This window comes from Colius striatus, chromosome 3 (genome assembly GCF_028858725.1).
Source record: "Colius striatus isolate bColStr4 chromosome 3, bColStr4.1.hap1, whole genome shotgun sequence".
Lineage (NCBI taxonomy): Eukaryota > Metazoa > Chordata > Aves > Coliiformes > Coliidae > Colius > Colius striatus.
This window is the reverse complement of record NC_084761.1, coordinates 16785957-16810901: the sequence shown is the minus strand read 5'-3', so window position 1 is coordinate 16810901 and position 24945 is coordinate 16785957. Positions and strand designations below refer to the sequence as shown.

At 44.8% G+C, this 24945-nt stretch overlaps 1 protein-coding gene across 2 annotated transcripts in view; it reads left to right on the top strand.

The window, feature by feature from the left end:
- The window catches only part of LOC133625193 (mesothelin-like), an 87659-nt gene that overhangs the window by 47972 nt on the left and 14742 nt on the right, over positions 1–24945 (top strand). For both annotated transcript variants that reach the window (XM_061993679.1, XM_061993680.1), the window contains exons 2-7: positions 17532–17637; positions 17943–18028; positions 22468–22508; positions 23084–23105; positions 23219–23246; positions 24019–24103. In XM_061993679.1, the coding sequence (XP_061849663.1) occupies positions 17986–18028; positions 22468–22508; positions 23084–23105; positions 23219–23246; positions 24019–24103 (219 nt within the window). In that variant the 5' untranslated portion in view covers positions 17532–17637; positions 17943–17985. The remainder of the gene's footprint in view (positions 1–17531; positions 17638–17942; positions 18029–22467; positions 22509–23083; positions 23106–23218; positions 23247–24018; positions 24104–24945) is intronic.

Here is a 24945-nt window from a genome sequence, read left to right as displayed (position 1 = left end):
GTTCTTGTTAAGGAGAATGGGAAAATGAAGTTTTGAGGAGGATTTGGAGGGGAAGATAAGGCTTGTTTGTACTGAAACGTGTGCACACATTTTTGTATAATCATAATAACAACACAATAGAGACACAGGGCTGCAGACTCCTCAGGTAACTGTTGAATAGTCACTATTCACATCACAGCATGGGGAAAAAAACAGTCAAATACGCAAGCAGCTACTGAGGCAGCCCAAACTAAAGAACCTCTATGTACAGTCTGAAGAGGAAGCTGCTGATGGCCTTCTCTGATGCTAATATTACCTGCACACTGATTTCATTCAGAGCAGTTTGCAACACTTCACTGTTGACTTGTTGGAACAAGAGGAGGAAAGCCCCTTGGTCCACAGGAGCAGTAGGGTCTGTAATGTAGCATGTGAGGATGGAGAAGAGTTGTCTTGATGTCAGCTTGGTGCCCTGAGACAGACACAAAAATGTTACAGCAGAAAAAGGGTAAAGAGCTACAAGTCCACAGTTGGAGTTGGCATTTCTCTTGCTCGTCTTGTTCCCTGTACAGGTTATCTCTAGAGAAAGTGAAGTGGCCAGGCTTGCTTCTTTTTGTCTGATGGGAGTGATCAGACAAAGCAAGGCCATCTGATGTGCCCAAGGAGGGGAAGCCAGATCTGAATGAGAATGTCTTGAAGTGCCTAGAAAGGAATAGCTGGGGAGCTGGTAGGAGGGAGCTGTTGGAGGTGACTTACTGAAGCACAGGCATACTGCTGGAGGGAGGGACTGCACCAGTCACCACTCTTCAGGATGGAGCCTAGGTTTGTACTGCAAAGGAAGAAGGAAACATTGAACACTTTCTACTAAAGGTCTGAAGAAAAAAAGGCTTGATGGGCTGTAGAGGGCTCAGGTTCTCTCGGTGAAGTTTTTGGGAGATGGTATTTTACCACCAGCATAATCTCACCCAGGCAGTGTTGATACCAGTTCCCAGGGATGCCTACCTGTTTTCAGATGAGCAGTATGTTGGAGCTGTGAAAGAAGAAAGAAATGTGTGATACTAATATTTTGGTCTCTTCCTTTGAGAATACTTACAATGATTTCCTTTGAGTGCAGAAAGTATTGAACAGTTTGACATTTGACAACCTCTTGCTTCAGCTCCTAGTGTTTGCTGTTCACCTTGTGTGGGAAATTGTGGGTGTATAATAATGTTTCTCTCCAGTGCTAGGCTGAGACCCCTGAAATGCTCTAGATGTCCCTTAAATAAGTGTTGCAGAAATTTCACATAATTTCTATCCAGGGACATTTCCTGGGGGTGTTATTTTTCCAAATACTTCCATTCTGCAATGTTTTGTGTCTAGACCCCGTTCAACATTGCAAGTGTACAAAATTTTACTTACACATGAGGAATGCTGGACACTGGGGAAAGAAAGGAGAGAAAATAGTCGTTAGGTCAGAGGACAGAATATGCATGACATGAAACAGGATATAATTTACTTGGGCTGCCAGCTAGGAAGCAATGACTTCTGTATTGCCTTGCCCTAGTTTCATGGGGCAAACCATTGGGATGTGTTGGAAGATGCCCAGTACTACCACCTATCCACTGGTTTGGAGAGACTGGTCTCTCTTAGCTCAGGACAGACTGACAGTGTCCTGGTGGAGCTGCACTCTTATTTCAGCCAACAGATCAGCTTTAGGTCAGGAATCCTCCCTGGCTGTTGTATTATACCTTCTCTCCCTCAGCTCGTGGTCTTATGAAGCTCTGGGAAGTATTGCAGGCCTCTGCTAGTAATGTTATGGAGGTTCCCTTGCTCTTAAGTGGCTGTTGCTGAGTGAATAAATGGAATTTTGCCTGTTATAAGTGGTTACTGCAGGTAACTGATGTTACTTTTAAGAGCCTGTTGTATATCAATAATCCAGAAACAAACTTTTTACAGCATTCAGTGATCTAAACATACCTGATTTAAACTTTTTACACATGGCCCTAAAAAGAAACAAACCACAAGTGGAATAGTTAGATAAGTGGAAATAAACCATTTTCTTCTAACTGTCATAGACCCCCAGAAATGCAAGAACCAGAGACTGGGCAGTATGAAATTAAGCACATTTTTCATCCATCACTGGTTATATACGAACACTGAGCACATGTCCTATTGATTTGTGCTATTTTTGTTACATAGCACTGTGTGTTCAGTGTTGGAGCCCAGACCACACTGTGGTGTCTTGCGAGTACCAGACACACTTTGCTCTGTTGCTCTAATCAGTATATTCAACTGTGTGGAAATCAGCCCTCAGCATGGTTATAGAGATGAACTGACTTACCTAAACTGAGTAAAGTTACAAGTGTAATTAAAGGTGGTGGCCTTTCTTTTCCCTTCATTGTTCTTCCTTTATTGAATGGATCACCTCTTCAAACCTAAAAAAGCATAAATGATCTGTGAATTCTCTCTTTGGAGGACAGATACTCTCCTGAAACTCTGAAGAAATTCTCTTTATTGCCCAGATTGTAGAGACCAGCATTCTGCAGATGGAGCTGGAGAAGCTTGGAGTGCTCTCAGCACATGCACAGTCTAGTTGTAGGCTTCCTTACTGCTTGCTGGAACCAGCTTTCTCTTTAATTGCTGTAAGACTTTTCAGCCCTTTCTTAGGTGAACTCCAAGGGCAGGTATAGGTCTCTGCAGAGTGAACAGAAGCTCACAGACAGTGGATGTACTTCTTTAAGTTTCTGTGATTGTGCTGGAAAGCTGCTCTGCATTTGTGCATCCTGCAGCTTGGAAAGTGAAACTGTAAGGCAAAGAATCCTGCTGGCATGTCTGCTCAGAACACTTGGAGCCAACATCAGCTCCCCAGGTTTGCCTTGCTCCCGGGGTGGGTGGTAGTGCTATGGAAATTTCAGCGGCCTCAACACTTGTGAAATAAAACATAGTGAGGTATGGGTGGGTGCCTTGTACAAATAATCAGAGCTGGTATTAATCACCAGTAAACAAAATAATTTCTTCTACACAAAAAGAGACTGTTAAAATTTGATTGTATTTTTTTCATGAGAATATCTAAGTTGTTACTTTTTTGCCTGTTGTACTTTGTTAGCTGTCACATTCAGCTTGATGATCAGAGACAGTCAGATCTTGCTTATATTAGAAATTCTGATATAAACATAATATATTTAACATATGTCACTGGAACACAACACAGAGCCTGTACCACAGATGCCTCCAGTGTTTCAATCCATGTAGTAATACTGTGCCTCGATAGAGCAAAACTCCAACTCACTTTTGTCCTTGCACAGCCACAACCACTGACCAATCACTGTTTTGAAATTGTGTCATATTTTACTCATTTTTTCACTGTGCTTGTCTGTCTCTACCTTTTCTCTGATCACCTGAGTTTATTATTTTTAAAAAGCCTTGAAATCGATAATGGAACAGCTGGAATTGGCCAAGAGCAGCATCCAGTTCAACTGGAGATCAGTTGCTCTGCCAAATGACATAGAAGAGCAGCAACATACACATTCTTACACAGAGTACCAACTTGTTCATTAATAGTCATTAACTTAACTCTTTAAGTGGAAAAGAAAGCAGCCATACCTTCAAAAATGTACTTTTTCTCCTTTCAGAACATCTCGAATCCTAGAAAGCAGCATGTAGTCCAGCAGCTGACTGCAGGAGTAACTCTTTCTCCAGAGTCACCTTTTTATATGGTGATAGCCAGCTGATGACAGGTGACATGGTGAGTGATACCAGGTGATGTCTTTGACTCTGTTCCAAGGAGCAAAGGCCCAGCCCTTCCTGAGGTATCCTTGGGTGTCACTTGTTAAAAACTTGAACCCCAGTAGTAGTCTCTGTCCTTCTCCACCCATTCAGCATAGAAATGAGCTACTTTAAGTGAGAACAGCTTTTAAGTGGGAAAAGTCAAAGAACTGATGAAGACTTGATAGTGCAATTTAGATAGACAACATTTCTGTATTATTTTCCCAAGCAAGTTTGTGGGGGGCAGTTTAGCGTCCCCTGGAAAGCTCAAAACTTGGCAGAATTAGAGCCCTCTGTAGTCTCATGCTATTAAATTTAGCCAACAGAGAGGCATCACATAACACTGTTTTAATAACCGGCTACTACAATTACTGGTTGTTATGTTCTTATTCTGTATATTGATACAGGAAACATTTCCTCAGTAGTATTGTAAAGAAAAGCATTAAGTCTTGTTAGCTGCAAGGACAGTTTCCTTTCAGGCTGCTTTGGAGACTTCTGATGTGATCTGATGGGCTAATCTGTTCTGTTGTACTTCTGAATCCAAAGGGATTGTTTGAATAAGCAATTATAGTCATTACACTTCTCTGTAAATTTTCTTAGCTATTTCTTCTAGACAACTGTTTCTGTTTTGGTTCAGAAAAGGGAAACTTTAAAATGAGTGCAAACTCACGTTGAATTGATTGTAAGAACTTACAGACTCCTCTGCATTAGATCTGTGAACCCCTAGTTTCAGCTGTCTATGTTAGAGGAATTCCTGAGTCAGGGGATGGAAATACATCTTTGTGTTTGAGGGCCCATGGTGGACTTATATTCCATGAATTTGTCTAATTGCATCTCTGGTATTCTGTGACAACAAATTCCACCCTTGAGCTCCTAGTATGTGGAAAGATGCTTCCTTTTGCTTCTTTGCAACTTCTGCACAGTAACAGAAAGTCTGATGGGATTTTCCTTCAGAGAAGGTAGGTCGGTACCCTGGAAGCATCAGAGGGATTTGCCAGGGGCTGGACTGCTGCTCCACTGTGCAGTACAGGCAGGTAGGGGAAGATAACAGTCACTGCAGCCTCCTGACTGGCCAGAGCCATTTGAACCTCCATCAGTCAGCTATGTGCTTGAGGTGAGAGAGCTAAAGGAGATTTCAGAAACACTAGTGAAAGCTGATGGGTGTAAAACCAGTTTGTCTTTTTTGATATCTGTGATTTAAAGGTTTGTGGCTTAATGTCAAGAGGATAGTTTTGGAAGAGGAAGTCCTTTGTTTCTTTATTGGTGTAGTTCTGTAACAGGATCAGTTTCAATAGTGAAAGAAAGGTGGCTATTTAGCTTTAGGGGAGCTGAATTATGCTCCTTTGTCATCCATAAGTCATTCCTTTAATCCTCACTGTTTTAAGAACTCTTCTAAGCTCCTGTTATCTTTCAAAGTTTTACTTTGTACACCAAATGCTTAAGAGTCCTATGAGGCCTATGGATGTCTGTTAAAAGCCTGACCAAATATTTCTCACTTGGGTGACTAGTTGCACAGGTGTGATGTGACACTGGGAGCAGACACTGTCACTCAAGTGCAAATTATTGAATTACGTTGTAGTGAGAATTTGCAAAATTTGAATTCTATCTTGCTGTTCCCTCTTGCTTCACAACACTCCTGAGTCTGAGCTGTTGAGATATAATGACAGTTCAGAGGTTTTTATGATTTTATGCATTCACCATCATGCTATATTTCAAAGCTTTACTTCCTGAGTACCCAGTCTTTAGCTTTCTTTTGAAGGAAATGTCTTCTGCTCTGCCCCTCACTAGAAGCCAAACCAAGACCCTGTGTAAATCAGGAATAAAACCAGGAAGTTGCAAGATGGTTGGTGTGAACAAATGCATCTTGTACAGGTCATGGGAAAGGAGATCTGGGCTGCTGTGTTTGTTTCCTCACAGGAACTATTGTTTCACTGGTGGAAGCACCCATCAGGGCCACCTTCTGACTTGGTTTATGGCAGGGGCTCAATATAGACCACCTCTGTCATCTTGTTTGGCCTGTTTCAACCCCAGATTGACATTAAGGGAGTAGCCACATGCTGCTGCTCTTTACACAGCCTCTTCCAGGGACCTGCTTCAGTTTCAGGAGCTGTTAACGTTCCTCTGGGACTCTCATAAGGAGCGAGACAGACTTTGTCCTGTGCCAGAAGATATCCCTTATAGTACATCTGCTTGTGGCTGCAAACAGGTTAATTTAGGGGGGGGGGTGGGGGCTTTGTGTGATTGCATTTAAATCTGCTTACTTCCCCGTTGATCTGAAAGCACAACCCATGCCTTGAACTTAGATAATGTGCTGAAAGACCTCACCTTCCCCCATTGTTACACTGCAGGAACAGCAGCAGTTTTACTCCTTGGATCCTCAAATGGGTGCCACAGGGAGGTGTGACTGCAAGGCCCTGAGGTCAGGCTGCAGGACTGCACACATCCCTATTGGGCAGCAAATCCTCCCCTTAGAAATACCTGGGCCAAATATATATCTATCTAATGGATATATATATCCATCTGGCAGGATCAAGGAACTGGAAGGAAGGTGAATGTAATAACAGCACAGTTGGAATTAATAGTTTTTGCTTATTTGTTTCTCAAGAATGAATGACCTGGGAAGAATGTCTTTCAGAAGCACCTCATCGCTGAGATATTTTGCTACGCTTCATCTCCCAAAGCTTTGTAATCCTCCCTGCTGCTATGCTATCTATCTGCCATGCCCTTTTTTATCAATAATGAGGTAATACTGTGATAACATGATCCTCCTTTGTGAGACTTTTGTGGTGACAGTAGAACTGGTTAAAAAAATACAGGATCTGACTCTCATTGTCATTTTCTTTTATAAGAATCTGGACTCACTTCAGTGACCCTGATGTGTCTCTGAAGCAAGCCATGGAACAGAATCTGTCACACCTGCTTCATTTCATTCTTCCCTCATGAGATGCCATGTGCCCTGTCTGGGAAGTTAAGCTAGATTCCCCGATTGCTTCTGTTGTCATACATACACCAGGGTCTCAGCAGCAGCATTGTGTTAACCTGCTCTTCCCTTCAGAGGCTCTTTCCATTTTGTATTTGTCTCTTTGTATTTGTCACTTTGAATGTTATTCCGTGTATAAAGGTGAGCTCAGTTTCCTGATATACCTTAGTACATGGGAGGTTCTCAGTGAACTGTAACACGAAAGAGCGTTAAGTGGCTTCAGAATTATTGTGCTCTTGAGATGACATTTGAGTTTCCTGTCCTTGCCCATCTCAGGAATTCTCTAACTCACTTCAGGAGTAAACAAACCCCTGGAACAGGCCATTTCTGTTCATTGGTGCTTAACTGTGGAGGTGAAAATCCCCAGGTGTAGCAGCCAGAAGTGAAAGAAGCAGCTGGTTTTCGAGAGCATGATCACAGGCCCTTTAGGTGTACCTTTGGATGGGTAAAAGTAGTTACTTGTCACCACTATCTAATTGCCTGAGCAGAGAGATGTTAGAAGGTGACTTTGATTTAATCTCTGGTTGGTTGACCTCCAGCCTGACTTAAGCATTATTCTGGGATCTTCTGTGTTTCAGTGTAGGCAAGAGAAAAATCCCCAGTGATGGAGCTGAGTTTTGCATTTGTCAGTATTTGTTCTTTTTCAGTCTTGCCTCTTGGTAGTTCTTGGACCTACAGCATCCCAACAAGCCCTATCTTAGTGCTGTGGCTTTTGTTCCAGGCATTTGCTATCTTTAAAGACTTGTAACCATTTCACAAATAGGGTTTTTATTTGGTGCTACAAAACCAATTTTTTGGCACTTTGTGATCTTTAGGATTGCTGCTGTTCACAGATCATGAAACTAAAGTATAATTCACCTTGCATTTGAGAAAGACGAATGTATTCCTCTTTGTTCTGACCTCAAACTCTGCAACATCACCTGGAGCAAAGCCTGTCTCTTCTCCAAAAAGATAGTGTATTCTACCATACATGGAGGCTTTCCAAAAAGGTCTGTGATGCCTAGGTCAGAGCTTTCTGCTGTAGGGAATGGTCCACATTCTTCAGAAGGTGGTGTTTCCAAATGATATTCACTTAAAGTTAGCAGATAAAGTGGCCAAAATGACCAAATCTCACCCATTGCATTTATGTAGTTGATAAAGGTGAATTAGTAAGATGTTGCTTGGGACATATTTCAGGTACCTCTGTTAGATGGTGATAGCTCATTACATACAGACAGGTATTTCTCTTGCATTGCTGAGTTACAACAAAAGCATTTGGGATTTTGCATTTGTCAAGGTAGTATCTCCACTACAGAATCCGGCCCAAGCCCTTAGTGCAGTTGTGTGGCCTGAAGGGTCACAGGCCTGGGCCTCGGGTGGCCTCTTCCCTGCTTTGCAACACATTGTTATGCTGTAGCAAAGTTACTCTGCTGTGAAGGGGCTGCGTGCTTCTGAAGCCACCTTTGGGTGTGGAAGACCCGAGTGAGTTCCTGCCCTTCAAAGGCAGCAGGGTTAAAGGGTGTACCCACAATTAAAAATCAAGTGATGACTCTAATGCACGTCTAATCCAGTGAGGAGCAGTTTCCCATTTTCAGCAAGCATTGGCTCTGAGTAGCCATTTTCTGACAGCCCTCAGTTCCTCATTTTTTTCCTGAATTTGTCCAATCTGGGCTGTTTCCTAAGTTTTGTGAGTTATTGGTCAACATCTGATTTCCTGTTACTTTTTCTTAGACCACATTCTCAAGACACTCAGAGACTCTTTCCAAGCCACGTTTTATTCTAGGGATGGAGAAGGACTTTTTCTTGGCAAGTCAAAGGGCGATGTATTATTAGATTTATAATGTAAGTACATAAAACTAGAGGACAAGCAAGCACCATGGAAAGATTTACAGTACAGACAGAAGAATCATAGTATTAAGGAAGCTAAGTCAGCAATAATTAGAGACTCTTGGATTTATTTATTTTTTCAATAGCAGTTAAATAATTTTGGAAACAGCTGTTGCAGACATTACTCACTTTCCATGTCTAGGCTTATGTCAGCTTTGACAGTTACATCAGTACATCCCACTTGGTTTCATGTAAGCTGTTGCTCTTGCATGAGGCCAGCTGCAGAGGCAGATTTCTACTTTTGTTCATTTGACAAGTCACCAAAAGATACTCGGAGAGAAGGAGGGAACTTGCTGAATAGTACACGAGGTTCAGAGGCTGACAGGCAGGAATGGCAGCCATGCGGCCTGTCTAGAGGGTGTAGTGATAGGTACACGTGAATATTTTCCGGTAGTTTCCACAAGAACAGATACTGCTTTGTGAAATCTTCCAGCTGGTTGAAACGGGCTCTTCCCCTCGGCCGACTGAGTGACTTGCAGAGCCCTCCGGCGGCAGCGGGCCGGGCTGCCGGGGCGCGCTGGCGGCTGCCGGGCCGGGCTCCTGGTGCCCTCTGGTGCCTGCACGCTCCTTGGCACAGCCTGCTCCCAGAGTCCTGCTTGCCTGAGCCTAGGAAGCCAGGAGAAGGTGCTGTGGAGGCGGCAGGGCTATGCGCAGCTCTGCCGGCTTACTACAGTGACCCTTATGGTTGGCTACCTGGAGGGCCGGCAGGTTGCAAGAGGCAGGAACAAGAACTGACCCTGCAAAGTTTTCTTACCTTTCTCCTCCCCGGTTGTCTCTGCAGCTCTGACCTTGCCATGTAAATTTTAACACATTGCTTAATGTCCTATATTTCTCCTGCCTTTCCTGTCCTGGAAAATAAGGGCACAGCCAGGCAAATTGCCTGCCTATGGCTGGCCCCATGTGCTGTTTAGAATGTGATGTTCAGCCAGGTTCATTGCTTGACCTGCTTGGTACATGTTTACTTTTCTTTAGTCAACATATGCAGCAGGAAAGGGTTAAACCTTCGTTATCTTACCCTCCAGAGCAGATCACTGCAAGGGGCAAGACATGGCTGGATACAATGAGCTGAAGTAAATAAATCTCTTGCATGTGATTGGCACAGCAAAGTGTTAAGTGGGTGTGAGGAGAAGGTACTTACCAAGAGTGTTGAGGGCTGGTGGCAGACTAGGGTTTAGAGAGAATGAGACAGGTTTTAGGCATGCTAGAAAACGAATTAGGCTTTCCAGTTGGTGAACTGGAGCTCTGACTTCCACAACGTGAGCTCTGCCTTCTCCTCCCTTCTTTTGTAGGGCTGTGTATGAGCCGTCACCCCCTATAGGTGACTGTGTGCACATGCATGTATGTCTATATTTGTATATGAAGGAAAGGGCAGGTTAGCCTGCTCAGTTTTATCACAAGGTGTCAGCCTTGCTGCAAGGAGAAGCACCTGAGAACACACAAAGTTTCTTAGCAGGTAGTTGAATCATACTTGGGACTTTTTTTCTTGAAGCTATACTATAAGGAGGCAGAGCTCCTTCGTACTTGAGAGTAAGGAGTGCCTGTTAATTATAGCTGTATTTTGCTGCTCTTCAGGGTATGGCAGAGATGGCCAAATGCTGACAATACTCACAACAGAGCCGGGAGGGGTGGGAGCAGTGCCAGGCACCCACAGCACCACACCCTGGCTCTCTTGTGAGTGTGTGCTTTGGATGCACTCAGCCAAAGGACGTGGGAGTTGTGAGAACAAAACACAGTGCTTGTGAGAACACCCAGCAGTGCTGTTCCTGGAGTGCTGGATGCCAAACACTTCTAATGCTGTGAGCACTCTGCTACAGCCACGATGGCTGAGGGGAATGTGTGTCATGGTAGCCTGTTTTTTCCTGAGCAGCCTTTCAAGGCTAGTCTGAACTTCTAGGAGGGTATGTATGTATGGTAGTTTGACCCTGGCTGGATGCCAGGTGTCCACCACACTGCTCTATCACCCACCTCCTCAGCAAGTCAGGGAGGTGAGAAAATAAGGTGAGAGTCTCGTGAATTGAGATAAAAGCAGTTTAATAAAAATACAGCAAAGCCGCGTGCGCGGGAAGTGAAGCAAAAGCAAATAAAGCTGTTACTCTCTACTTCCCAACAGCAGCGATGTCTGGCCACCTCCCGAGAAGCAGGGCTTCAGTACGTGTAGCGGTTGCTTTTGGAAGGCCAGAAATGAATCTTGCCTCCCCTTCCTGCTCCTCTCCCCCAGTTTATATTACTGAGCTGACGTCATATGGCATGGAATATCTCCTTGGTCAACCTGGGTCAGCTGTTCTGGCCCTGGTCCCTCCCAAGATTGTGCCCACCCACAGCTATTGGTGAAGGTGGGGGAAGGAATGCTGGAGGGACAGCCCTGATGCTGTGTGAGCAGTAGTCATAATATTGATATCAACAGTAAGCACAGCACTGCAAGAGCTGCTGCGGAAAATCACTACCATCCCAGACCCACTACAGTATGTCAACTCTGAGCCTGCCCCTAATGAAAACTGGCCTTCCAGTAATGTAAGTGACCTTAAAACTGGTCATCCTTCTTACTCCTGGCTGCTGATGTGTCATGAGTATCTCCAACAGGCATAGCCTCAAGATCCTGCCCTGATGGGTAGCTGAACAGGTAGGGTTAGGGCATTGCTGAACAACACCTCAGCTCTCTAGTGCAGCCAGTCGGTCACCAGCATGAATAGAACTTGCAGAGAGGCAAAACCCAGAAGTCAGGTTAATTACCTTTTTTTTTTTTTCTTTGCTTGGTTAGGCTTGTAAGTCGGGGCAAGGATTAAGTGGTTTTTGACTTTGTGCAACACAAAAATTGCAGAGGAGATTACAGAAGAGAAAATGAGGTAGAAAGCAAGCAAAATCTCTTGTGTAAACTTCTGGGAAGGTATAATGTGGTGGTTGGGTTTTACTTCCAGGTACCAAATCATATTTGATGCTATTTATCCTTTTGATCTTGTCTTCATAATCTCAGCTTCCTTTAGCCATATGCAGAGAATAGCTGTGGGAGTGTCATGTGGCCAGAGCAGGGTTTGCTCTGGAGTTACTAGAGCCAGGGATAAATAATGATTGGGTTTTAGTCCTGGTGTCTGAGGATTTAGCATGTTTGATGCTAGTCAGGTCGCTGAGACCCTTGGCTTTCCTCTCTCCTCCTTTGCAACCTAGAAGTAGCCTCAAGTGAAGGTCTGTTAGTGCAGGCAAGTGAGGATAGATGGTCTTGCATGAGCTGTAAAACACAAACATTCAGTGTCAGGTTCTGGTGACCTCACTGGTATTTGTAGGTGTGGGCACAGTAACATCTCAAAGCCAATAATGTTTCTTTTCACATATTCCCTGCTTGTAACTGAACACTTAAGCAAACAGAGGTGAGACAAGCTGCTTATTGAACCAAATATTGTTTATAAAAATCTCTCTAATTGACATTTAACAAGCAGGCACATAATGCCACAGAGTCACATAACTGGGTATGACCTGTGTGCTTACGCCTTCTTTTAAAGATCTACACTGAGATATGAGTCAGTCCTGTCAATTTGAAACTATACATGCATTGATAACAAATCTGAGGGTATAATTTTTGTTCAGTTGCTTTCTGAACCAGCGGCCACTTCTAGTACCTGCCACTCCCTGAGACAGAGCTGTGCAATTTCATTGCCTGTGTAGAGAGTCGGCTCCTTTCCTGGTCTGAACCATCCCTCTGGTCTGGTGAATCCATTGGTTAGCAGAGAGAGGTGGCTGTGCAGCTGAAATGAGCCAAAATGCTCCATGCTGCACACATCTCAGTTTCCTGCTCGTGCTAAAGCTCTCATCTTACCAACACTGACCACAATAGTATGTTCCAGAAGAAAACCTTATTCATAGGTTACCTGCAAGATGAGGCTTTCCAAAAATGCATCTTCAGCCTTAACTCAAAACAATGCTCCAAGAAAAGTAGTTTTAAAGACCGACCCACTCTTAAGCCAGGAGATGTTCTGATGAGTGCCTGAGGACCCCTCCTGACTTTCTCTTCTGTGATTCTGCAGGCAGGCAGCAGTACTGGTGGTCCAGAGTAGCAGGAGAGAGGGCTGGCCTGCTGTGTGGAGGAAGCAGTGAGGCGTGCTAGTTGGTTCGTTGCCACTGAAATCACAGTTTTCACATGTGGGCATTTTTTAGCAGCATTTCCTTGTTTGTGTTTTTGGAGCGATAAGGAGGGGAGAGGCTTCACACAGCCTTCTTTCAGTTATTGAGGAGTCTTCCTTTGTGTGCCAAGTCCCAGTAAGCCTGAGGTCTGTACATGGAGGATAAAAGGAAAAGGTTGGTGCAAGTGCTGACTATATAATAACACCATTTTTGTGGGCTTGGAGCTGTTTGTGCTGTAGGCCACAGGCTTTACATCACTTCTGTCTTTTTCTGTCAGCTTTAGAGACAACTTTTTTTCAGGTGGCTTACACAGCTCACTTGAATCTAGCTGCAAGCCTGCCTGTTTCTTGCCCAACCAAAGAGAAGAGGTTTGCTCTAGGCTGAGACTTGACCTTCATGTCTCTGTTCTTCTGGTCTCTGTCCAGTCTGCTTTGACACTCCTCCTAAAAGCTGCTGTTGTGTTTATCATCTCTGACCCGTGGTCCAAAGCAAAGGATTGGACACCACAGCTGTGTTGTGTTGTGCTCCTCCAGGACTCTTTGATGTAATCTACCTTATCTGGGCATTTTGGTGTGATTTTGTTCTGTAATCTCTTCTGTCAATACCTCTATGTGGGAATCATTCTTAGATGCACTCATGTATGAAGGGATCTGGTGTGAAGAATACAGATATACAAATAATGAATTTTGTTTCCCTTTCACAGCTCTACGTCAGTCTCTAGATCTTCTTTTTATAGTTGTCCCAGCAGGGCCCTGACAGTTTTCTTCTTTGTGAGACAACTAATGAAGAAACAGAAAAATTACTTCAGATTTTTGAATTATACTCTTTCTTCCTTCCAGCAGCTTCCTTTGCCTTTCTGTTTAGTTATGACTAAAACTGTGCAGGGCTGTGCAGGGCATGTGGTGCATGTGGTGGAGAAGGGATTGGGAAAGCTTTATTGTCTGGTGCCACACCTGGCTTAACATGGCAGGAACACATGGCTAATCAGTTGTACAATTTAAAGTTACTGAAGAACACTTGAGCCATACTTGATACTACACATGCAGAGTCAGGTCAGGTGAGAAGGCACTGACTCATTTCCCCATTGTACAGCCCACGTTTTAGGCCCGTCCTGCCCCTGCCCACCCATTGCACGTTTCACTGCCTCCCCTCCTGCTCTAGCTTCTTGGGGAGTGTGTTAGAGATTGTGATGCAGAACTGGGCTTCACTCCACACTTGCTATCACCAAGCAAGCGAAGAGGGGAAGGTGACATGAAGGCATTGTTTTTTTTTCAGTTTAGGGAAAAGGAAGCTTGCAGAGAGGAAGGAATGCAAGAGGTAGAGGTAGAGGTAGAGGTAGAGGTAGAGGTAGAGGTAGAGAGAGGTCTCCTGTGTAACTGTGTTGAGATAGAAATTATTGTTATTACCAAAATAAAATCTAAAATCTCCCTCAGGCCTATGCAAGGGCAGACTGGCTGCACCCTCTGTCAGCTTAGCTATATAGAATTGCACCATGGTTCAAGGGGTGGAAAGGGCAGCCCCAGAGACCCCTCCCAGCTCTGTACTTCTTGGGTGACAGAAGATCTTTGGTTGTCTCCCACTGAGAGCAAGTTTTACTAGCATTTCTGTTATGTGCTCTGTGTTCCCATTTGTGTGATGCTGCAAAATTACAAAACTTCATAAAGGGTGGGGAGAGCAGTGCTTAGGAAGAGATCATGGTGCAAATGAGCATAATGACAGGGAGGGCTTTGCTTCTTGGGCGGTGTGCTCAGGGTGTGCTAGACTCTGTCCCCTGAAGGGCTCATCTGCCCAGATGTGGGCTGTGAATATATAGTTCTTGCTTACTCACAGTTGTCACCTGCATCACTGTATGCTGCTAAGGATATTCTAATAATAGGAATGAAGCTCCTGGACAATGACATACTAACCCTTTCATACAAACCCTTTTGGGTTAGTATGAAAGTTTTTGCTGAGTTATGAGCATAAAACATGCTTTTCTAAAGCTATGTCACTTTGTGCAAGACTGTGACATTCCCTTCTCTTGCCATCCATCTGGGTGATCTTAACCCTGCTCTGAAAACTGCACTGACATGCTAAGCAGTGCTGAGCCTCCTATGGTAATGTTGCAGTGTCCCAGGCCTGGGCTAGGCCAAAGTACTGTTCACAGCTTTCTGTGCTGTAGAATGGTGAAGCTGGATGTGGCACCACATCCAAAAAGTTTAAATCCTCTAGCTGGAGGCCTGTTTCAGGGAACTGTAGCTGTCAGGCTTACTCTTATCAGATGCAATCCGACAGATCAGCTCCAGCCTTGTTCTGTGTAACTATTAGAATTTTGCTTTGCTTCATAAGTGGGCAAAAATGTGATGGTGGCTCACCTGTTGCTGTCTTCAACTCATTGCCTGTCTTCACATTTTTGAGCTTCTCTCTCTGTCTTCAGCTCTTCAACCATATGCGCTTTGAATCAAAGACCTTCTTGTTTGTACCACACCTAGCATCCTTGGATCTGTGCTCATGCCTCGTAACTGCTAAAGGGCGAACACAAACGGCAGGTACTGGGTGATTCTGCTCAGCCACCCTGCACACAGACCTAAGAAAAGTATTGATTTACTTCCAGATGAGAGTTCCTCCTTGCCTTTGTGGTCTCGGGTTTCTCTCCCTTCTCTGCATGCTCTTTTTAGCTATGCATGACTTCCTAGCTGACGTGAGCAGAAAATTCTGACACTTTGTCTACCCCCTCCCGTGGTTTCCCAATTTGTGGCCAGGGCTCACTGTTACTTTTTCACCTTTTCAGATCTCTCCTGTTCTTGCGTTTCACCTCCCAATGCCCTGGGGAAGAGCCATAGGTCTGGCTACAAAGCCCTGCTGTGCCACATTGTTGCTTTCTCGATTGACTCTGACATGGACCTTCAGTTTGGCTCGCAGCGTGTTCAGGACTCTCCAGAAACACAGATCTATCTGTCCATCTGCTGTTGACAGCCTGCTTTCAGGCTTGAATTTCCAAAAGGGGCAAGATGCTGCAAGCTTTGGTATTTGAACCCTGATTGAGGGATCTCCATCCATGTCAAGGGCACCTCATTTGGATATCCTGAAGAAGAAGCTTCTTGCTTTGAACTAGGAGTCTGTGATTCTGAGTATTTACAAAATGATGTATTTAAAGTTTATATAGATTTGGGTAGCTTAGGATGGGTGTTGATAAAAGTCACTTTCATGTTGAGCATCCTGTGTACTTCTGAGTCAGACAAAGTACATTTATACATCAGTGCTTCACTTTTTCCAAAATAACTGATAAGCATGTTATGTCTGGCAAGAAAATGGGGGGTGTGGAGAGAGCCAGGCCTTGGGTACATGGTGATGTGTGCCAAGCAGCTTTTTTCTGTGTTGCACAAAGACACGCATTTTAGGTGGGCTTGATGGAGCAAGCCTAAGCCTGGGACATAACTGGATTATGGAAAAACTTGTTTTGAAAAGCATCATTAAAATGACCAAATGATTTTTCAAATCTGAGGATGCAAAATACTCCACTGCATCTGGAGAAATTGGGGGAGCTACTGTGGGCAATTTCTTAGTGACTTGGGGGATCAGATCCAAGAGTCAGTGAAAAGGAATCTGAAACGGGTGGAATAAAATTTAATACCCATCCCTTGTTAGAATCTGCAGCAGGTCTCATTTTTATTCTTGCAGATTATGCCTGCCAAGTTTTCCTTGCTGAAGTGCTTACAGGCTGACAGTTTGCTTGAGGAGAACACAAGTTCAGTCAAAATCAGGAGATCTCCCTGAGTGCTGATGCACAGGTCTGGGGAGATCATGGGGAGCACCACCATGTGTGATTCATCTGAAGAGCAGGGCAAACCCATCCTTCAGCTCCTGAAGCATGCAATTACTTCATAAAGATTCCTTAAAACTAAATGTAACCTCTTTAAAACATTATTTTTAAAATAGAGCAGCCATAAAATTATGTTTAAGGATCTTTGCAGCAAGGAATTAAATAGTTTGTTGAGGGAAAGGGCACTTCTGGTGATAGATAGACAGGAATCTGTGGGATTACAGTTCTGGAACCTTTGCATAATAACATTCCTACTCAGTGGTCTCATTGCTGTGGTGCTTGTGAGTGCTAAAGAGCTGCTAGAGTGGATGCCTATGTAAGTGTCCATGTGACGCTTAGGTACAGTTTCTGGGCACCTTGGCATGAGGTCAAAGTGCCATGAGTGTCCCTGAACACCTCAGCAAGGAAAAGTTCATCAAGGAAACAAGAGATGGCCCTGCCATGGGACTTGCCTGTACCACCCCTGGTCTTATCCTGCTGCAGGGTTGCAATGTTTTGCTTTCAGCTATCCTGATTCCTCTGTGCTGAGTGCAGAGCTCTGTGTTTCGTCTGACTGACCTTGCTGAGCCTGGAGCAGGGGTCCCAGTTTGACATACCTGTGATCTGAAAATGGCCAAACTGGTCAACAGATGAGCTGCCATCCCATCCTCTGGGGTTTCCCAGGCGGAGGCAACTGGAGTTAGCGGAAGCTTCAAGAAAAGGGCCAAACATTTCAAGCTCCACTGAAGCAAATTTCCTGATGACAAACATCTCTTTAGTAACTGGAGGAAAGTGGCTGTAGAATAGTGCAGTCTTGGGAGCACAGCTTTATTTTTGTTGCTTCCTGTAATTGCCAAACGTGTCCCATGCAGGGCAAGGAGGGAATGCACCTACTCACTGCTTTTGTCCTTCTCACTCCAGGCAGCCTTGCTTCACACTCAGTGTTTCCTACTGTATCCTAGGAATGACAGCCGTTAACAAATAACACACATCTGTTGGTACAGCTAAACGTCTGTATTCTCAGGAACTCATAGGTGTGTCCAGTGCTCCAAATCCATCCTGTAATTTCAGAAGCAGATTTAAGAAGCCAGAGACACACCCTGGTTTGCTCAGTGAAAAACAGCCCTCCAGGATCGTAGTCCTGCACACGCAAGTGCCAGCGACCAGCAGCGTGGAGGTAAGCACCACGGGGTTGTGCAACCTCCTCTCCTCTGTCAGAGAGGAGCCTGACTTGAGGGTATTGATAGCAGTGAATCTTAACTAACTGAATTCTCTGCATGCAGCTCCATGCTTTCCCAGGCATAGCAAACCCTCAATAGTTTTTCATGTGCTTTAGGTCTAGTTTCAGATAGTTTAGTTTCAGTGAACGATGTTGGCACATTTAAGTTTGCTTGTGAGACAGTCACCTTTTAATTTTCCTGCCCTGAGTTTGGATTTGCAATCAAGCATTATTCATGTTTGATTTTTCTTGGCTGAAATAAGGTGATTCCTTGAATGTGTGGGCACTGTGAAGACCTTTGCAGAAATGCTGCCTTTACTTCCAGGACTGGGCTTCCTCCTTTTGGCTGGTGAGTATTACCGTGAGGGTAACGAGCATCCTGGGAGGATTTTCATACCAGCATCTGTGGTTGAGAGAATCCTCAAAAGGGAAAATTGTGCTGAAAGACCATTGAACATTACTTTGGTGATTGCTCTGATTCTTCAGTCTTTAGTTATGCATGTTTGTTACTGTATCTGTGAACCAAGATATATTTGGGTTTTGTAATAAACAGGATGGGAAGGCAAAATTGCAATTCGATCTCTTCCTATTGTTACAGAGCTGTCTGCTTATTGCTCTGTTTGTTGGAGTATTCAGATGTCTATTGGAAAACTCTTAAAAAATAATCTTAGCTGAGTCTGAGTACCTACTTTCTGTTTTGTGTATTCATCTATTTTCTGGTAGTAAAAGATTCCAGAGCAGGATCTTTCTTTAAGAAAGTGTCAGCACTTTATTCTTCCTCCCTCATCAGACTGGAAATCATGTTTTCAGTGAATATTGAAGACAGTAAAGTGTGAACTTGTAACAGTATGAACAAGCTAATGAGCCGCTGGCTGGAGAGGAGCTAAATAAAGGGACCATCGTTTTCACAGAATCACAGAATGGTGGGGGTTGGAAGGGACCTTTAGAGATCATCTAGTCCACCCTCCCTTCTAAAGCAAGACCACCTAGATCAAGTCACACAGGAAAGTGTCCAGGAGAGTTTTGGAAACCTCCAGAGAACGAGACTCCATAACCCTCCAAAAGTCTGACTTATTAGGACTAAGGGAAGGAAAACAGTTAAACAGATAACTTCTGTTATTTTCTTTATTTCTTTAATTAAGCAGTTGTTGCTGTTAAAAATTGACCAGGGTATTGTGGCTACCCTGATGAAAATGTGATTTTCCTGTTACTTATTAGCACCCTGTACAAGGAGCGATGTCTCTGTCCAGCAGAAGTACACAGGTTGCTTGTAAAAGTTAATTACTCTTTGTGCAATTGCTTTTAAGTCTGACAGGACAGTGATTTTGGTGATGTTGGCCACTGGCTCAACGTGCAGCCATGGGAAATCATTCCATTTCTTTGGACTGTGCTTACCTTCACCCATCTACTCATCTTCTTCTGTAAATACCCTAGAAAACTGGGGATGGATGAAAGGCAGAATATCAGAAATGTGCTGAGCTTTGAGGGATTTGTATGCAACAGCTTGCATGCACTGCTCTTTTGGGGATGGATCAAAGAGAGAAAAAAGAAAGCACAAATTTCTGAGTGTCTCTAAACAGGTTTCTGAAAGGGAAGGATGAGAGGTCTAAGTGTAGCAGTGCCACACTATCGGTGTGAAAGGCCTTGTAAAGAAGCCATAGGGAGACAGAGAAGTGCTCACAGAAGTGCCCCCATGGAGGAGGAGACGCTGTGGAGACGAGTTGAACTGTGAACAGATACAGTCTGTTCCTTTACAGAAGGTTTCACCACAGCTTGGTGTGTGCCCGTGCCCTAACAAAGTGTGGGAGCAAAAGCAATGTTTAGGAGGATTTTACTCCCAAAGTCATGTGCACGTATCTTAGAAGGTTCATGAGACGAGCTGAGTCTGTAGCCTTTGTTGTGATATGAAGGATCTATTGTCATATACGGAGGATTTTTGTGATAGTAGGTTGGAGTCCTCTCTGATCTTGCAGAGCAGGAACCCACCCTTCCTCTTCCTCCTTCTCCCTATGTCGGTGTTTCTGTACACAGCTCTTTTGAGTCAATGGGATGATCTGCATGCTTAAACACACATCAAAGAGCTTTCCAAGAGCAGGGCCAAAGAGCTTGGCTGTGTGTTTCCAAGGCCCAGTCCTGAGGTGAGCAGGGGTGATCATCACAGCAGAAACAGCCCAGCTTTGACTGCAAGGAGGGAAGCATGGCCTCAGGGCCAACCTCTGGCACTGGACTCTTGGTTATGGTTTTGGTAACTCTTTCAGGACTTTCTCTAGGAGTAAAGCTGAGGTGTGTTAGGGCTGGAGAAAGCACTGCATTTACCCACTTATGAGGATGTCCATTACTTAGTTACAGTTGTCTGTTAATTACATGATTAAAAAGGTATAGCAGTTAGTAATCAAAAAAAGCTATTCAACTAATTAGAGGCATGTCCATGCCTACAAGCTGTTTTATAATCCCCCTCCTAATGTAGGTCATTGGGCTTGTGAACACATCCCCACTCAGTAAAACCACTGCCTTCCTCCTCCTCTTCCCCGCCATAGACCCGTGATAGGGGGCTCCTTTCTTGTTGATTTCTGTGCCCAAATATCACCATGTGTTTGACTGGCATTGCCCTCGGCCATCTTAGCCCAGTACCTTAACCATATAGTGTGGAGGAAGCACAGGAGATTGCTCCTGTGTTTTGATTTGGGGGCTCAGGTCGTTCACATTCTGGCCATGAGTCACTTCTGACCACATATTTGTACATCACCAATCCTGACTGTGCTTCCCCCAGGGTTGGGGGGGAGAGACGGGGCCAGGAGAGTTAGAGTCACTGTTGCTTTACAGCAGTGGAGCAATTGTGCTGAACCTGAGCTCTGCCACACCTCCCCGTGATTGCTGGGCACCACTCAGCAGGCCCTGTGCTAGCTGCTCCCTGGGTCCAGGAGATGAGGTGTGGGTGGGGATAATCTCTCCTGTTAACTGTAGTGATCCAAAGTCTCTGAAGTTGGTATTGCTCTCCCTGCTGAGAGACAACTGCCAAACTTTCAGTACCGTGTTACTCCATGAGCAGAGGAACAAGGTCTGCAGGGAAGTGGGGGGTACTCTGTGCTTTTTAGGGTCTGCCACACACCGAGGTGGGTCAGAGGATGTAGCTAAAGGGGTAGGAGGAGAATGGTGCAAACTGGGCATGCCATGTGGTGTGGTGGTCAAGTGCAGTGAGGGGAGGCTGTGGCAGACAGCTCTGCAAGGCCCTGATGCCTCACTGTGGGCTGAGATTGGCCACAGCTGCTCCAGGAGGTGGGTGAAAGTTAAAGTGCTGTCCAACAGAGTCCCCAGTGTACTGTTAGAGAAACATGCTGACAAAAGCCTAGAGAAGACTGAGGGGAGATCTCGTTAACACTTAAAAGTATTTAAAAGGTATGTGTCAAGAAGATGGGACGACACTTTTTCTGTTGTCTGAAGTGACAGGACTAGGGGTAATGGACAAAGGTAGAACACAAAAAGTTCCACTTAAACATAAGGAAAAATTACTTTACTGTAAGGATGAGGGAGCCCTGGCACAGGCTGCCCAGGGAGGGTGTGGAATCTCCTCTGGAGGTTTTCAAAACCCACCTGGGACTTGTTTCTTTGTGCCCTGATGTAGTTGAACCTGCTTTAGCAAGTGATTGGACTGGATGATCTCTAGAAGTCCCTTCCAACCCACACCATGCTGTGATTCCATGAAATCAACTGTGCAGTGGCTGATAGCAAATTGTGACAGTCAGCCTGTGGGTGTAACCTCAGAAGCCCTCTCCCTGCTTCTCATTTCATGTAGCATTTGTTGCATTCATTTGTTTTGTCCTGTCAGAAATTAATGGAAGTCTCTACCTACCCCTTTTTTATCTGTACACGGGGATGCTGAGCTTGGCAGCCTCCTAATCTGAAGTAAATAATACTAATGCCAGGGAGATTTGAGTCTGTGTATTTTGTTACTGGTTTCCCAAGCTTGCATTTCACCACCTTTCTAGTTTCATGGCATTGACAGGGAAGATGTAAGGTGCCATCAGAAACAATGTAAAAGTTGGGAAACAAGGAACAGACAAGTGGAGGGCTTGCAGAAGCCTGCCAAGAGCCAGCAATGACAGGTTGACTTCTTTCAGTAAATCCCTGTCAGGTTCTCAGGCAAGACTGGCATTAGGGTTGTCATACACTGGCGTTGCCTGTGTCCTGTGCAGTTCTGCAGCATAGGATGATTTTAATCCAGTTGAAGATTTAGCAGGAAAAACATATGAAATACATCACAGGCTTGGCTACAATTGACATGTTGATGGACACTGTAAGAACTAAATAGAAGCTGCAAAGCTAAAAGCAACACGGAAGTGTGAGCGTGGCAAGCCTGGCCTTCCACGGTGATCCCTGCCCATGAGCTGGCCACGGTGCATGAGGGATACTGGACAAGGAAGTTCTGGAGAGTATTGTCCCTGGGGTGGTGTTTCTGCCCTTTTCCACACCTCCTCTTTGGGGACAGAGATGCATGCAATCCCTCATGCCATCTAAGACACCAGATTTCTGTCCTCTGCCAGCCTGACCCAGGGTGGATAGAGGAATACCTCATTTCTGCTCACCCAGTCAGCTGTCACAGAATCAAAGAGAAAACAGCAGCAAGGTCTGACAGAAATGATTCTGTGAAATACTATGTCAAGAATGAGGAATGAAATAAAATAATTATATGAGTGATGTTAAGGATCTGTTAAGCCAGACAGGGACTGGACTTTGGGAATGAGCTTTGTCCTGGATTTGCTGCTAAAGTCACCACACATTGTCTTCCAGGTTGGCAAGTAGCTGCTGCAACTTCTGCTGGGCCGTATCTGGTAAGGCCAACTTGGGTGTTTAAAATGTCATCCATGTCTTTACTTGCAAAGTGTGTGTGTGGGTTGGTGGTCAGTGTAGGCCCCTTCCTGAGAGCAGTGGAATCAATTGCTACAAGCCAGATCCGGTGCATTGCTTGAGCAAAGTGGATGGTAAGTGCCCTTCCCATTTCCCAAGTAGTGAGTGTAGTTGGGATGGCTTCTCCAGGGCTTTGCAAGGCTTCAGTGCAAGCACATCACCATTGCGATGTGACACCACTGACCCCTCTCAAATCATCAGGAGAACAGACTGTCACATTGGCCTTCTTGCCAGAGTGATGTGAGGACTCACATAACCCTGAACCTTCCAACTGTTTGAAGTATAGAGCCAGCACTGATACAAATTTTGCAGATGGCAGCTACCTAGCACAGCAAGATGAGAGCTCTGGATCTGAGCACTTGTGTGTTTTCAGGCCAGATCCAAGTACAAATGGTTGTAGCTAACATGCTTGTCTGTGTGCAATGATCACAAAAAATGTTGTACTGCCATTGTAGCTGCATGGTAAGATTCTCTCTTTTCTCCCTCTCTCCCAATGCAGTGCTCCAGCTCCCCTGTCAATGGTGAGTTTCTTACTGAGTAATCTCCGTGAGGAAGATGCAGACATTGTTCTGTATACATATTCCTGTCACAGTTCCTTTATCTTTGTCTTTTCTCTTTTTTGGGGGGGAATCAGAATCTGCTGTGTGTGCTTCAGTGAAAAGGTATGTGAACCATCAGCAAATTATCTTGGCAGTGTTTTCCTTGGGAGTGATACTGGTTTGTTGGGGATGTCACTTGAAGTAGCAGGAAGTTTATGAAACCAGGTGCAGCATCTTTCTCTCCAGAAAGCCCCAGGGCTGCCTGTGGGCAGGGAGGGCTCTAATTGTACTCATTGGAAGAGTGAAGGGAAAGTGCCTTCCTGAGGCTCTGTGTCTGTGCAGGACAAAGAAAGGCAGGGCAAGTCCCTGGTGTGTCAGCCAGCCTGATGGTCGAGTGGGAGGGGGTGGATTTACTGCTCTAAGAGCCTTGGCATTGGTGCTGAGCTTAGCTTGGCTAGTGATAGGGCCCAAGACTCAAACAGGTCCCTTTCAAGCCTTCATTTAGCTTGATTTCTTCCTAAGGCTCAACAATTTACAAATACCCTCTTCCTACTCCCAAATGGTCCCAGCAAATAATTCTCATAATCTATGTTGTTTGTTTGTTCTTCTGTATTTGCTCTGTGGGCTGTGCCTCCTCATAATGGCTGCCTGGCATTGCTCCTGCTCCTTAATGAATGGGATGGGCTCTTCCCATGAGAGCAGCTAATAGCTGTCCCTGCTGCAGATGAATAAAAACTTCAGTGAACAAGAGAGGCATTTGAGCCAGCTGTCCTCCACTCCTGCCTTTGCAGACGTATTGCTGACGGCGTGCCAACTCCCCGCCAGTTCTGTCACCAGCTGCTGCACATCTGGGGCAGCTGGTATGGAGGTGATGTCTTTGTTCTTTCCCCACCAGTGTCAGTCAAGAGATGCTTCTTGAGATAACCCGTGGCCAAGCCTCCCCCTGCAGCCTCACTTTTGGTCAATATGCCTGTTCAAAGGTAATGGCAAACCCCTTCTTTTCATGGGCCAATGTGTTTTGCTTTCCTTGACAATAGTGCCATTTCTATCGTAAAACAATCCCACTGTAGCCTTGAATGCAGTGGCCACAGCTTTGTGCTTGCTTGTGGTCTGGGTTGTCAAGGTTCCCCTCACAAGACTCAGAGAAGGGATGGATCAAACACACAGGGACACAGGGACCATGCTGAGCACTGAGCCACAGCAATGTCACCTTCCCAGGCAACACATGCTCTGTGTCATGAGGCTCTGGAGTGGCTAAGACCACCACAGTGGCCTTCCTGGGATGCCCACCTTTCCAAAACCTCTCCAGTGAAAAGGTGGAACAAAGGAGATTTCCAAAACAAATGTACTCTTGGAGATTGACATCATAGCATTGAAACAAATCTCTGCCTGAGAGTAACCCTGGTCCATTAGGGTAAGCCACAATGAGAAGTTGGTACAAGCACAATAAAACGCGGTTACAGTGTGGTAGATGTCATCTGGAATATTTCACATTTACTTCCTTCCCCACTTTTGTCATTGTCTCTAAGTTGCTGTCAGTAATTGCAACTGAATGGACAATGATTTGTATTCTCCCATAAATGTTTCTGACAAAAAGATGCCGTCTCTTCAAAATCTGTCGTTGGGGTTTTTGTTTGGCTTTTTTTTTTCACTGAAAAAATATTTCTGGAATGAGGAAATTCCCTGTGGAAGTTTCCACTTTAATCAAATCACTGTTTGGTGGGAAAACATTTTGAATAAAGTTTTTTAAAGCTTCCCCTTGCTTGAGGGGAGCACAGGCTAGGTAACAGGAGGATCCAAGTGCTTGGAACCTGGTAAGTTT